Source organism: Rhinolophus hipposideros (genome assembly GCF_964194185.1).
Source record: "Rhinolophus hipposideros genome assembly, chromosome: 17".
Classification (NCBI taxonomy): domain Eukaryota; kingdom Metazoa; phylum Chordata; class Mammalia; order Chiroptera; family Rhinolophidae; genus Rhinolophus; species Rhinolophus hipposideros.
Window position 1 is genome coordinate 22,365,553 of NC_138063.1, and position 14,855 is coordinate 22,380,407.

General features: G+C 38.3%; 1 protein-coding gene across 6 annotated transcripts in view; it reads right to left on the minus strand.

Annotated features, from left to right (window-relative positions):
• Positions 1-14,855, minus strand: part of ARK2N (arkadia (RNF111) N-terminal like PKA signaling regulator 2N) — a 66,131-nt gene that overhangs the window by 36,998 nt on the left and 14,278 nt on the right. For all 6 annotated transcript variants that reach the window (XM_081078273.1, XM_081078269.1, XM_081078272.1 and 3 more), the window contains exon 2: positions 5,207-5,989. In XM_081078273.1, the coding sequence (XP_080934399.1) occupies positions 5,207-5,921 (715 nt within the window). In that variant the 5' untranslated portion in view covers positions 5,922-5,989. The remainder of the gene's footprint in view (positions 1-5,206; positions 5,990-14,855) is intronic.

Below are 14,855 nucleotides of genomic sequence, written 5' to 3' on the forward strand. Positions count from 1 at the left end.
TTAAATGGAATAAAAGGAAAAAGTGCTCATGCTTGTTAATTAATATAAAGCTACACTGTGGTTTTTATAATTGATAAGATTTTTAAAAACTAGACTCCACTGTTTAGATCTTGATACCCACCAGCACTAACACAACTTAACTGAACCAGACGACCAGTTTCACGATGATATTTAGCTATGGGAGACTTAAAATATCAGTTCTTTGCTCTGGCTACTCACTGTCACCATTGGGGGAGCTTTAAAAATGCTGATGCCTTTATGCTAAGTGAAATAAGTCAGACAGAAAAAGACAAAGACTGTATGATTTCACGTACAATGTCGAATCTAATCAAACCGAACTCACAGAAACAGCAAATTGGTGGTGGGCAGGGGTGGAGGGGTGTGGGTTGGAGAGGATGGGAGAAGGTGATCAAAGGGCACAAACTTCCAGTTATAAGATGAGTAAGTCCTGGGGATGTAATGTACAGCATGGTGACTGTAGTTACCAATACTGGATATATGAAAGTTGCTAGGACAGCAGATCTTAAAAGTTCTTAATACACACAAATTACAACTATGTGAAATGATGAATGTGTTAACTAACATTATTGTGGTAATCATTTCACAATACAAATATCTACCAAGTAATCAATCATCACGTTTTACACCTTATACTTACAATGTTATATGTCAATTATATCACCAAAAAGCTGGGGGGGTGGGGGAATGCTGGTGCCTAGGTCAGACCCAGAGATTCTGATTTAATTGGTCTGGAGTGGTGCCTGGACATCATAAATCTTAATTGCTCCCCAAGTGATTCTATTATATAGCCACACTGAAAACTGCATGGGTTTTACCTGCCTTGTTTGCATTTACTAAGCTGAAAATAAGCAGTTTTCACCTGATTACTCTGTCTCAGTGTTTTGTTACCAATGTATTTAGTGGGTCTCCTAAATAGCTACTAAAATACAACCAGATTATAAAAGGCTTAAAATGGAAATGTGGGCTTTTAGCCACTTCATACTCAGTCTAGGAAAAAGGTCATGGTATTCCCAGTGTGGGTTTGGGGTCTTCTACCATGAGTCCCCCACTGCTTAAGTTAATATTTTTTTCCAAGTAATTCAATCCCCAATAAATAGGCTAAGAACCTTCACAAATCATAAAACAAATGTGGCAGGAGGAAAACGGGCAAAGAACATAAGATTGTTTACAAGAATACAAATGGACAAACATGATTTTTCAACTTCACTAGTGATCAAAGAAACGCAAATTAATGCAAAGATACAATTCTTGTATCGAATCAGCAATTTTTTTAAAATAAATACTCAGCAAGAATAAAGTGCACCAAACCCTCAAGCTCTTAGGTGGAATAAACTAAATATATTCTTTAAAAGCAATGTGGCAGTATGTGTCAAGGGCTGAAAGTGTTCACACCCTTTCCCATAATAGCAAAAACTAAAAACAGCCCCAAAGGACCAACGTTAGGGAAGTTATGTTACAGTTAGCTAAATTATTTTTTAAAAAATAATAAATTTTATGGAGAATATTGTTTTGGTTGAATGCTCAGAGTGCAATGTCAAGAGGAAAAGAAAAACAGAAGTACGTATACATAGTATGACAAATTTTGTTATATTATGGAAGGCAGCATATTCAAATGTTACAGAAAACAGGATTATGGGTGATTTTAATCTACTTCACATTTTTCTATTTTCAAAAATTTCTACAAAGGATTTATTACTTAAAACCTTCTGTTTTTTAAAATTTTCAAGCAAGAGTAAATTGATCACAAGCATAAGTCTCTACCACAGAAAAACTGTGAGGCAATGTCACAATGCATTTCAGTGCATAAACGTGTTATGATGAATAACGGGTGGTGACATCCGGCGTGAGTGGGGCTAAGCAGTTCTGGCCACACAGTTTGGGAACTCAGGTGATCTCACACCGCTGTCCTCAACAGCCTCCCTGACATTCTCCAAAATAGACCAGTTAGATTTTCTAAATACAAATCAGCCAAGACAACTGACCCTTACCTACCAAGGTGGTTACTACTTTTGGAACCTGTCTAACTAGGCATTTATTTATATGGTGACTATTAAAACACATTAAAGCAGGTCATTTTAGCCAAAACAAGATTCAGCTACCCTAAGGTTTACTCCAGGCTAAATCTTTATGAAAAACAACACTTCCTAAAAAACCTTTCCCTGCTGCCCATGTAAACTAATGCACGTAAGTTAGTCTGTTCAGAGAATTTCTTGAACTGAATGAAATCTGATGTCCATTATTCATATTCACTAAAATCAAAATTCCCTGAAAGAGCAGACTTTACAGATCTAGTCTCAAAGTGATTTTTACAGAGACATGTCCCGTCCAGGAGAAATAATGCTCCCATCATAAAACTGCAAAGAGTGATTAACAGTACAGCAAGATCATCTATAAGATAAATGAGACATCTGATAAGAGCCTTGAATACTCAAGACCATCACACAGTACTTTCACATTAATAGTCACTATAACATATTCCATTTTTGCTCATCTCCAAGTCCCCAGAATGAACGAACTGCCAGAATTATCTTGGTATGCCTCCAAACAAATTCTTAAAACAGTAATACATTTTCAAAAACTTCAAGGACGGAACGATCTAGTAGGCATACTAAGCTGCTTTCCAGTTAACTGTTAACTAAAAAAAAGTCTTCATAAAAATCTGTTGCCCAGATATCAAACTCAATTATTAAGCATTATCATGCATAAGTCTGCATCATTATTTTCCCTCTTAAAAGAAAAAGCATTAATTGTTAAATTATTTGGCATAAGAGAACACTTAGCATGATTCCTTCTATGTTGAAGCTGCTGCCAAACAAAAGCTTATAAACGAAGCATTTTCTGAACTATTAAATTAGATGACCTTGATGAAAGAATAGAGCAAGAATCTCAGTATAGCAGAATCCTCTTGGTTTCATTCTGTGTAAACAGCTGGACTCAGATTTCAACATCCCAGAGATTCTGTCAGGCACGTCCAGTCTAAGGTTCGCCTGAGTGTCCATGTTGTTGCACTCAAGTCAGTTCATAATTTATCCTATCTGTACAATTTCCACAACTTTCCACAACTGCCCTTGCTATAGAAGGCTGAGTGTATCCCCCTTCTCCATAGTCATAATGTGACTCAGGAAACTGAGGTACAAATAAACTGTTGTATTAAAATGCACAAGGTCACAGTTTTTCCGGGGTAACAATATGCACAGTTGAAATGAACTTCCTGATATTTAAATGTAGGCTGTTCCATCTTTGCTGCTTTGCATAACTGCAGGAAAGACCATTTATACCTGTCTCATGTGAACAGCACCTCCTAAAACTGTACAGGGCACAACCGAGGCAGTCACATACAGCGACCCTGCACCTTTACCTACCACTTTATTCTCCGTGATGACCTTAGAAAACTCGACATATTTTCAAAAGCCACAAGCTTACTACATCATGTGAACAAAATAAATTTTAGAAACTAAAATTTACAGATACTAATAATTTACTTTGGTGTTTTGGTAAGTATTCAGTTCCGAATAGACAAGAAACAGACCACTGGTGGTTTAAAAGTTTTAAACACTGGTCAAGGTAGTCAATTAGCAAAGAGGTTTGTAAAATATAAACAAAGCACATCTAACCTATGTGAGCCAAATGAACAGCGCCCGTGAACACATTTCTCATGCCACCTCTACAATGGGGTCTATCTTCAAAGAGAATTTTGTTCACCTACCTTCTTCCTTCCCATAAAAAGGCAAAGTATTGGGGTGGTTACATAAAGATCTCTTCAGTGAGTGTAATTAAGCACTGTATCAAGAGATCCATCATGATTAAGATTAGAACAGAACATAAGAATAAACAAACAATTTTAGAGGTATTAAGTTTTCTTAAAAATATTAAATGTAAAACTGAAATATATGTAGAACCTGCCTTAGAACAACCCCAAAGTCTGCTTCTTTCATGCACTTAACTGATGAGCTTCAATTAAATCCCCTCCCCGTTAATTTTAAGGAACAACCATAAGAATTCAGTAGATATTAAAACAGTAAGCCTTTCTTTTAACTGTTAAAAACTTATATTTAATATACTATATGATGAGACTTTTATTAGAAGTTGAAGACTTATAAAGTGCTTTAAAACCCATCATTCTTGTTTTGAGTTTATATCAGTTTTGATTAGTTAGAGGTTTAATTAATCAATATTCTTTTTCTTGAAATATTCTTGGTATGTCAGCGATATGCTGTCTGCATATGTAAAAACAAAAACCTTTCAGAAAACTAGGAGGAAAAAACATAGTCACCCATAAAACTGAAAACCAAAACTTCCCTCTTTAAAGTAGCAATAAACAATGCTGTCATGACCTATTAAGGGCCATCTAGTTTACAGAATGTTCCTAATCCTAAGAGTCTCTTCAATAATGAGAATTCACCAATTAGGAACTGTTCAGATCTCATCTTTCTTCCACTATGAAATCCAAAGACTTCCTTTATCATGCACAATACCAGATGTGATAACATGGAGAAAGAGATAGTGTCAAACATTTAATAAATTAAACCCTATACCAATAATGCTGGAACAAGCAGATTTCTATCAAACTTTCTAAAGCTTTGGGAGTAAGGGGGAAATTTTGCAAAAACATTATTTTCAATGAGAGTGACCACTTAAATAGAAAAATGTGCACCAAGGATAATTAGCTTATCATGCACTGAATCGAGGAAAAACACGTAAAACTATTGTTTTAGGAGGAACAGTTATTAGAAAATGTTAACAAAGGATAGAACATGTTATTTCAGACACCAGAAGCTCGAGTGCAGCGGCTATATAATACAGCAAGGTGCCGATTCCTGAGGACAGTGTACTTAGTAATAACGCTGGACAGTGAGTACTGAATCTGAGCGGTGCTAAAAAGGCAATGATGGGGTTCAGGTCCTGTGTTACGGAGAAAGAGGTGTGTGGAAAACTCCATTACTTAAAGATAATCTTGTCCCTATCATTAACCATTTAAATATTCTTTTTGCTGATGTGCTAAAGTGCACTGGAAACCTCAGAACAGGTTTTTTAAATTGGCCATGTCTTGTTAATACACTGCAGTCTTCAAATTTACAGAGCTGCAGGTCTCCTGGATTTTTTCAAGTGTCACTCATCTAACTGAGCCTGACAGCTGAGAAATGCCATCAGGTGCTCAAGAGTCAGTTTAAAAAACATCCTCTACCTGGTATCTCTGCAGTGATTGTCTTGCTGCTCCCTGAAACCTCTTCATCATCATCTGACGAGCTCGTGCTTGAGTCACAAGTCAGGTCACTGTCACTGGTACTACTGTCCTGCAACAGGTTGTATTTCTTACGCGCAGCAGCCTCCCGTTTCTGCCTCAGTAGCCTGATTCTCTCCTTGTGCTTTTGGCTCCGGTGACCTTTAACCTTGGCAACTCGGCCGTTCTGTTTATCACTGGATTGCCGGTTTTTCTTGGCAGCCATAGTGGATGTTTCACTTTCAGAGCGGGACCGCCGAGACTTGCGCCCAACTGTGGCACCAGACACTCCAGAAGGGTCTCCTTCTACCGCAGTTTCTGCCTGGGAGGGTTCGTTCTCTTCTGCAGAAGACAACGTATCGGAATCAGCCAGGTGACCACTAGAGGAAGGGGAAAGCATGCAGTGATTAGAGGAGTCACTCTCATAAACTCGGCCACTTGTCGGCTTGTCACTCTCTGTGGACGCTAACTGAGACTCAGAAGAGTCCCTTCTCAGTTCCATCAATAAGCAGGGCATTGAAGACAGAACTGTAGAGTCTACTACACCATCTTTCTGAACGTGAGATTCCAGTTCTACAGATCCCTCTTCCTCCTTAGCTGTCTCTTGTTCGGACGTTTTCGGTGGAACTTCCGACTCAATGAGTTCTTCGACTTTTCCAACTGCCTCCTCCATCTTCATTTCAGACTTTCGAGTTAAATCATGGAGCAGTCTAGGAAACTATGTCAAAGATGCCACAGGAGAGTAACCTGTACAAAAACACACAAAATCAATTAACAGAAATGGCAAATTCTTTCATAAACACAATATGCTTACCTTTCTAAGGGGGTGGCAAAAGTTATCAACATACAGGCCTTTAAAATATATGTATCTTCATATATTCATTGACAGTCAAATTCAAAAGATTTAGTACTATCAAAATACTAGCATACACAGCTACCAAAAATGGCACAATATGAATCCTCTATTCCTGAACCCGCAAGGCCAGAAAGCAACCAAACAAGGGTTTTCGACTGTAAAACTTAATTAAATGTGTTTAAGAAATGGACCCTCAAAATTCTGACATAGTTAATATGTACGTTTTGACTTTAATATAAATGACAAAGAAGGCTTTAAAAATGCTCTAGAAAACAAGTTAACTGGAATGATTAATTTTACACTCAAATCATCAAAGAAAGGGGGCGTGGGGCAGAGTTACAGTGGAGTAGCATCAAATGTACCTTTATGTTTAAAAAAAACACACAAAACTTCAACTATGGGAGGTGTTTTTGGCAAATAAGCAACCAAAGCAATTACATGCATCAAACCTGCCCGCTCTTCCTCTCAGTAAGAGCTGCTCTCGAGGGCATTACGACGAAAGGCCTGAATTTATTATTCCCTCAGGCCTTCCTACTTCCCACGTTCCTCTCATCATGCTGAATGTGAATCTAGTGTTTAACCATATGTTTTATTTCATAAACAGCAGCCACCAAATACAGAGCAACTATTTTGTGAACTTAGAAAACCTAGGACACTCTATTCTCCAAATGACTTAAGGGGTTTAAGAGAAAATACCCTACACACATTTTCCACCTTGAGGTTAACTTTAGGACCCAACAGCCCTACCCCACTGTGTGTGCTGTAATCCCACTAAATCATGGAGAAACAGGACATAATCTTTAACCACAAGAGTTGTGACCTATACAGTGCAAGCTTCATTAACTGGTAGTTTTCAAGAGGATGTTAAGAATGTGCAGGGCAATTATTACCTCACTCTACATGGGAAGTTAAAGAAGGCAATTCTCATGATGGCCCACGGGTCACACACCGACACAAACGTTACGCTAAGCAGCATGCTGGGCAGGTACAATAAGACATCACTTCACTCCGAGCTACCTGATGGTTCACTATGAGGTAGGCAGCAACTAGAAAATATCTGAAAAATCCTTTGATTGGGGCGTCCGGATGGCTCAGTTGGTTAGAGCACGAGCTCTCAACAACAAGGTTGCTGGTTCAATTCCCGCATGGGACGGTGGGCTGCGCCCCCTGCAACTAAAGATTGAAAACGGCGACTGGACTTGGAGCTGAGCTGCGCCCTCCACAACTAGACTGAAGGACAATGACTTGGAGCTGATGGGCCCTGGAGAAACACACTGTTCCCCAATATTCCCCAATAAAAATGTTTCAAAAATCCTCTGATTGATCTATCATGCCATGCCTACTTTTTTGCTTAGCATAAATATGAATTTTCTACATACCTGTTTTTTGTTTTTCATGGCCCTGTTCTCAGCTGCTGATAAAACAGACATTTGAATGAAGTTTCCTTATCACATTCATGAAAACCAGAACATTCATAACCACTAGAAACAGTTATTAATTTTAAACAACCCCATGTATATAGCCTATTTCATAAGCATATTTGTATCGTTACTAATTTTTGAGTTAAATGAAAATAAGCATAAATGTTATTCCTAACACCATTACAAAAGGAACGTAACACCTCTGAAAGCCAACAGAGGGAGTAAAAGTGAAACCATCAAACTGCTGGTGTCATAAATGAAGCATGCTGGCAAAACAAACAGGAAATAAAATATTTGCAGATAGGAAATACCCCCAGATACGAGGAATAAACCAAGATTTTCTAACTGAATAAAAATGAGAGTTGATTCTTCTGTAGCGAATGAAGTTTATATTCTGGAATAAAGCTTTTTCTTAAAGCTGAAATACCTGAGAAATATACTCAAGTGAAATGAATGCCAGCCATAAAGTACAAGCATCGCAATCTCAAATTAACTTCTGAAAGCAGAAGAACTGGACCTTTCAAACTACATAATATAACACTGGGTTGAAAAGTAAATTTATTAAAATAATCATAAAACTCTTGCTTCTTCTGTAAATAGTGTGGGTAGCACAAATGAATCTTGACTTGTTTTTCCTTCTAAGAAAACATGGCAATATCAATGTCTTTCAATATGACACATCAAACGATTATCTTTCATTTCAAGTTCCTTAAACTTAAGTGCTTATCGAGATTTATGACTTCTGCTGCCTCAAAAAGCAACCAGTATTGCAGTCAAACCCACATACATATGCCCAAATCAATCACAAATACTGGCATCAACCATAAATGGGACACAAACAAATAGCTTATCGTGTGTATGTCCACACAAGAATGGCCGTAAAGAATAAAAAGTTCTTTATATACTAATATGGAGCAACTTTCAATATATGTTAGATGAACAAAAAAGGTACTTTATATACCATTTGTGTCAAAAAAGAACAAAATTATATTTATAAATGAGTTTGTCTGTAGATGCAGACTCTCCAGGAAGATACTTAAGAAAATGTTAACACCAGCTACCTTGGCAATGAAATAGTGAATGAGGGAATAGGAATCAAAGACTTTACTGTACCTGGTTTTGTACCTCTTGAATTTTGTATTGCATACAAGTATTATATATTTAAAAATCCACTCTCACGTAGAAGTCTACTGAAAAGTCTCATGAAGAAAAAGGAGTTGTGCTTCTTCTGCTCATGACACCAACCACTATTCGGGTCAAATATGGTCAAGTGAATATTACTAGAATTTCCCCCTATAGTGGAATTTTGTTCTAATTCATAAAACACAAGGGAAAATAAACCACAGGAAGTGGAAATAGAAGCTCTGACAAAACCCTGAAGTGGAATAAAAATGAAGTCCCCACAACAGGGGAAAAGATGTCATATGTACAGATTAATCTTCCCAAACAACCAGATTATTTACTGCATATATTGGTTTGGGGAGGGGGGATGTGGACTTCTGGTAGAGGTAGTCCAAAGTAGACAGCAATAGAAAATGACAAAATTATCAAATGGGAGTTTGATCTTATAAATGGGATAAAAGGCTCTCAACCCTCTGGTTTACTGTTCACAGAGAATGTACAGTGAAATACTAAACATGCAAAACATAGCATTTATCCTATTAGAACAGCACTTCCTCCATGCTCTTCTTCCCTCTAATCTACGGGCAATCCTCTTCTATGTGGCTACACCAGCTCGTCCCCGGCTCAGCTCCCTGGAACCCCACATTACTCACTATTCCTTGGCACTCCTCAACATCTCACACTCAACTGGACCGTCCATTCAGTCATTCGTCCATTTATTCATTTTTTTAAATTCTCCTTCTGCCTCCCATCTCCTCCCACCTCCCCCTCCTACCTCCACATCTCATGTCCCCCTCCAGGTACCACACTCGCTTCTTTCAAAGCCGACTTTATTAAGAGAGTTGTCTAAACAACCGCGCCTCTATTTCCTTACCGCTCACATTCCCTGTCCAACCCAGTCCCATCTGATACCGTGTTTCCCCGAAAATAAGACCGAACCAGAAAATAAGCCCTAGCATGATTTTTCAGGATGACATCCCTGAACATAAACCCCAATGTGTCTTTTGGAGCAAAAATTAATAAGAGACCCGGTCTTATTTTCAGGGAAACACGGTATCTGCTTCTATTAAACCAGCAGAACAGTCCTTACCGGGGTCAGTAAAGACCCCCATATCTCTAAATCCAACAGACACAAGCTGGCTCTCATCTCACTTAATGCCTAAGCAGCATTCTAGGCCCAACCATTCCCTCTCCTCCTTAACCTACTGTTTCTTTGGCTCCCAGATTTCCTATTCTTGCTGCTCCTTCTCAGGCTACTTTGCAGGTTTAACTTCCTCTACCAAATCTCAGCAGTTAGTCCTAGGGCTGGGTCCTCACTCACCCACCAAAGTGACCTCTTCTACACCCAGAGATTCCAATACCATCCCTGTATGAGTAATTTTGTTACTCATCTCAGACTTTCTCTGGACTAGTCATCTCCATTTAGATTTCACAAGGGCACCGCCAGCTCTTCGTGTCCCATACTCATCTCTGAACTATCCCCCTCGGCTCCTTCTCCTGCTTTCCCCAGGCTCAGAAATAGCATCACTATGATCTCAGCTGCTCATGTCAAAAACTTGAGGGTTATCTCTGATAATGCCTTCTCCTGTATTCACTGCATCCCATCATTCACTAATTCCTATCAATCCTACCTCCTTAGATTTCTAGCCTGCCCACTATTCTTCATCTCTATTGTCAACCACTCTACACACAATCTCCACCATTTATTTTTCAAAGGAATGATTGACAACCATGTCGTCTCTCCGTATTTAGTCTTGCTCCTACCAACCCACCAATTCTCCATACAGCAGGTAGAACAATATTTTTACAAGGCAAATGACATATTTATATGAGAAAGATTTATTTTTAGACTCCGTATATATAGAAAATATTTTTTACATGTCCTATGGGGTGGGGGGCGGTGACCAAGAGGATAGTTAAAGGCAACTTGAATTTTATCTGATGTTTTTCTTTCCCCTTTAAAAGGGTTTATATGCATTAAGTTTTAAAATCAGTTGTTAATTCTGGACAATGAAAGTGCAACATTTGTTCTATTAGTCCTGTACTCTAATTAAGACAGAAGATGAGGACAGGTGGAAGAGTTAAACCATGGAAAGAAAGTAATATACTGCCCCCTCTGAGGAGGCAGGGAAGTAAAAAGTACAAGGCTGAATGAGGCTACTGTGAAAATCAGAAGAGAGTTTATTTCATATCAGACTTCCTTCTTGGTCAGCAAAGCTTAATACAAGGTGAAAAGGAAGGAGATGGATTGGGGTTTGTGAAAAATGGAAAAGGGTTATAACATTTGTGATAGAGAATAAAACAGTCAAAAAGAACAATTAACAATAATTCCATTTCCAAACTCCGGAAGGATCATTGACACAAACTTAAGAGGAGCGGGAGGGGCTGTGCTTGCTCTCCCCTGCCCAAAATCTGTCCAGGGTTCCAGTTTCATCAAAGGGCCACTCACACCCTAGTTCTCTCCAGCTACAAAGAATGTCACATAAACAGTTTTTTTCAGATCTTTGACCTTTAACTCATTTTGTGCCTGCCCTCTTGCTGGTACTCTTGCTGATATCAGAATAAATATTACTTCCTTGGGGTAGCCTCTGGAACTGTGAAGATGAATAAGATCCCTGTTATAAATATTTTACACATCTATTTTCCTTCACAACACTTTGTATAATTGTAGCTAAGTAACTGTTGTTTAATGCCAATCCCCCATACATAAGAGCATATAAAGCTTTAAAGGAAAATAAAATTATATAAATCCCCCCCCAGCTGATTTAACACAATGATTAATGGCCAAAACGTACCTTAAGGCAAAAATTATTATCGAGGCAAAAGGTGTCATTCTACTCTTGCATCGCCCAATAAGCATAATGGGAATCTGTGGAAGTTTTCTTCTCACTGCAAGTTTCTTCTCGAGGAAGTAGAAAGCAACGTTAAGAATGTTAAGAATGAGGATGGTGGAGTGGCTGATCAGGTGTGAAACAGTAGTGCGAAGGGGAACATACTAGAAGTATAGTATATGATTTCCAGACAATAATAAGGGCCCACTTAAAGGGTTATAGCCATGAACTTAAAATTAAAGTGAGACTGGTACCTATGGTTACGTTTTTCTCCTTTCAAGTTCAACTGCATAGTAAGTCCAAGGGCAAAGGAGGTAGAAATTGGATTTAACCAGAACTGTAGTTTTGCCAAGCAAGGAGAACAAAGCAAGAAAGAAGCAAGAGTGTGTGTGAGGAAATGATTTTAATGTCACATCAAGAAGGTACCAAGCAGTGAAATGTGGTAGGACCAATGGAATGGACAACCCAGTGCAGTCGGTACTATATTCATAGAGGGAGCTGGAAAGATAGAAGGTGGTAATCCAAGGGCACTAGAAATGAAACTGAGATGAGGGGAGGGTTGCAGTTATTGGTAACTGACAAGATCTAAAATGGTGCTACTCAAAGTGCTATTCCCGGAATGACTGTTTGCAATGAGAGGTGTATTAAGAGTAATTGATTAGAAACTTACAGCAATTTGATATTGTTGTGACAACCAAACCGCATTTCAATTTCCTAGTAATTGATTTTGACTGTATTTTACCCAGAAAATCTACCACTGAAAATAAAAATATACTGATACTTCACAACAGATAGTTTGAGAAGCATTTGGTTAGAATATGACTATGAAAGTAAGTTGGCTGAGGTAGGGTGGGTAACGAAATCATTATGGGAAAGTTCACAGAATGAATGGGCAGTATCGGAAGGACCGTCTACCGTGTCTCCCGAAAATAAAACCTAGCCGGACAATCAGCTCTAATGTGTCTTTTGCAGCAAAAATTAATATAAGGCCTGGTATCATATCATATCGTATCATATCATATATCATAGAAAACCTCGTCTTATAGTAAGGGTCTTATGTTAATTTTTACTCCAAAAGACGCATTAGAGCTGATTGTCCGGCTAGGTCTTACTTTCGGGGAAACACGGTAATTATAAAATTGTATTGCTAGGTTTGTAATATAAATAGATGCTACATATATTAAAACAATAGCATAAAAGTGAGAGAGGAGAGCAAGCTCTCCAATCCTGCAGCAATGTTTCTATATTTTATTGAAAGTATTAATTTAAGAAGACTGTGGTAAAGATACAGATGTAATCCCTAGAGCAACCACTAAGAAAATAACAAAAAATACAATTTAACCCGTTCCTAAGGCAGTAAAGGAGATACGGAGAAATAACAAAAAAGAAACGTTAGAAAATAAATAACAAAATGGCAAATGTAAATCCAACTATAGTAATAATTACATTAAACGTGAATGGCCTAAATACTCTAATCAAAAGGCAGAGATTTTTATCAGGTTGGATAAAAAAGATACACCTGGGGCCAGCCCAGTGGCTCAGGCAGTTGGAGCTCCATGCTCTAACTCCAAAGGCTGCCGGTTCGAGTCCCACATGGGCCAGTGGGCTCTCAACCACAAGGTTGCCAGTTTAATTCCTCAAGTCCCGCAAGGGATGGTGGGCTGCGCCCCCTGCAACTAAGATTGAACACGGCACCTTGAGTTCCCAGATGGCTCAGTTGGTTGGAATGCGTCCTCTCAACCACAAGGTTGCCAGTTCAACTCCCGCAAGGGATGGTGGGCAGTGCCCCCTGCAACTAGCAACGGCAACTGGACCTGGAGCAGAGCTGCGCCCTCCACAACTAAGACTGAAAGGACAACAACTTGAAGCTGAATGGCACCCTCCACAACTAAGATTGAAAGGACAACAACTTGACTTGGAAAAAAGGCCTGGAAGTACACACTGTTTCCCAATAAAGTCCTGTTCCCCTTCCCCAATAAAATCTTTAAAAAAATAAAAAAGATACACCAGTAGGCACTTTAAACAGACACACCTTAGATTCAACAAAGAAATACAAGTTGAAATAAAAGAAAGGAAAAAGATATATTATGCAAAGAGCAACTACAGGAAAGCTGAAATGTCTATATCAATATCAGACAATTTTACTATACACAAAGAGGGACACTTCATAATGATACAAAGGTTAACATATCAGGAAAATATACAAATTACACACATACATCTACATATAAAATATATGCACTTAACGGTCTCAGAATACATGAAGCAAAACTAACAGAATGGAAAGGACAGAGATAATTCAACACTAATCAATTTCAATTCCTTATTCTACATGGATAAAACTAGACTGAAAATCAGCAAGAATATAGAAGAGTTGAACATTATCAACCAAACTCACCCACACAAATTATATATAGACACTCCACTCCTTGAGTGGTTATTGGCATATGCAATTGGATAGAGGGTAATCCCAATTAAGATATGGACTACAGGAAGAGTAAAAAGAGAAATAATCAACTTTGGTATGAACTAGATAATGCTCATAGGAACACAGGTCTCAAAGAAAAGAAATACAGATTTGGACATCATCAAGTAGAGGTGGCAGCTGAATATATCAGTTCATCCAGGGAAAAAACATAGAGTGAACAGAGAAGAGACTTTACAAAAAAATAAAAATAAAAATAAAAAAATGCAGGAGCAGCAAACCAGTGTATGAAAAGCAGCAAACTTTGGTGTATAAACTGGTAGGTAAGAAATAATTCTTCGAGGAAAAAAAAAGATATCCATAAAACACACACACAAGAAGAAAGTCTTCCTTCTAGCAATATATTCTTAGATGTTTAACAACTTCCTATAGACTTAGAATTGTGAGAAAGAACCATGACTAATAGAGTCTTAGCTAAGACTAACCGTACAGGGAGCCCTCCTGAGCGTTTCAACACGGCATGTACAGTCATTAAGCATTCAACACAAGGAAGACTTGCCTTTTATGACTTTCAATTTTACCCCTTGTGAGAAACAACCATCATTAACCATCCTTTAACTGACACAAAATGAATGAATAAACTGAAACTGTATTGTCTTTCCTGATGTGACAAATGCAAACTGAAGTCATTTGCTGTTACAAGTTTACTGTTGCTACAGGCACTTTTCCGTTGAAACCACAAGCTGACACAAGCACAGCCCGTTAAATGAAACTGCTTCTAGGCAAGTTTTTGCTCCACAGTCATGTAAAATGGGGCATTCTAATTGCTAGCACTCCTGCATGTTTATTTCCTATCACCACCATGGAACTGTAAGAAATACTAGCAGCTAAAACCTCAAACATGATCTATATGAATCAGTTATCTTATACTGATTCTTTACAGGTACAAACCACAGTA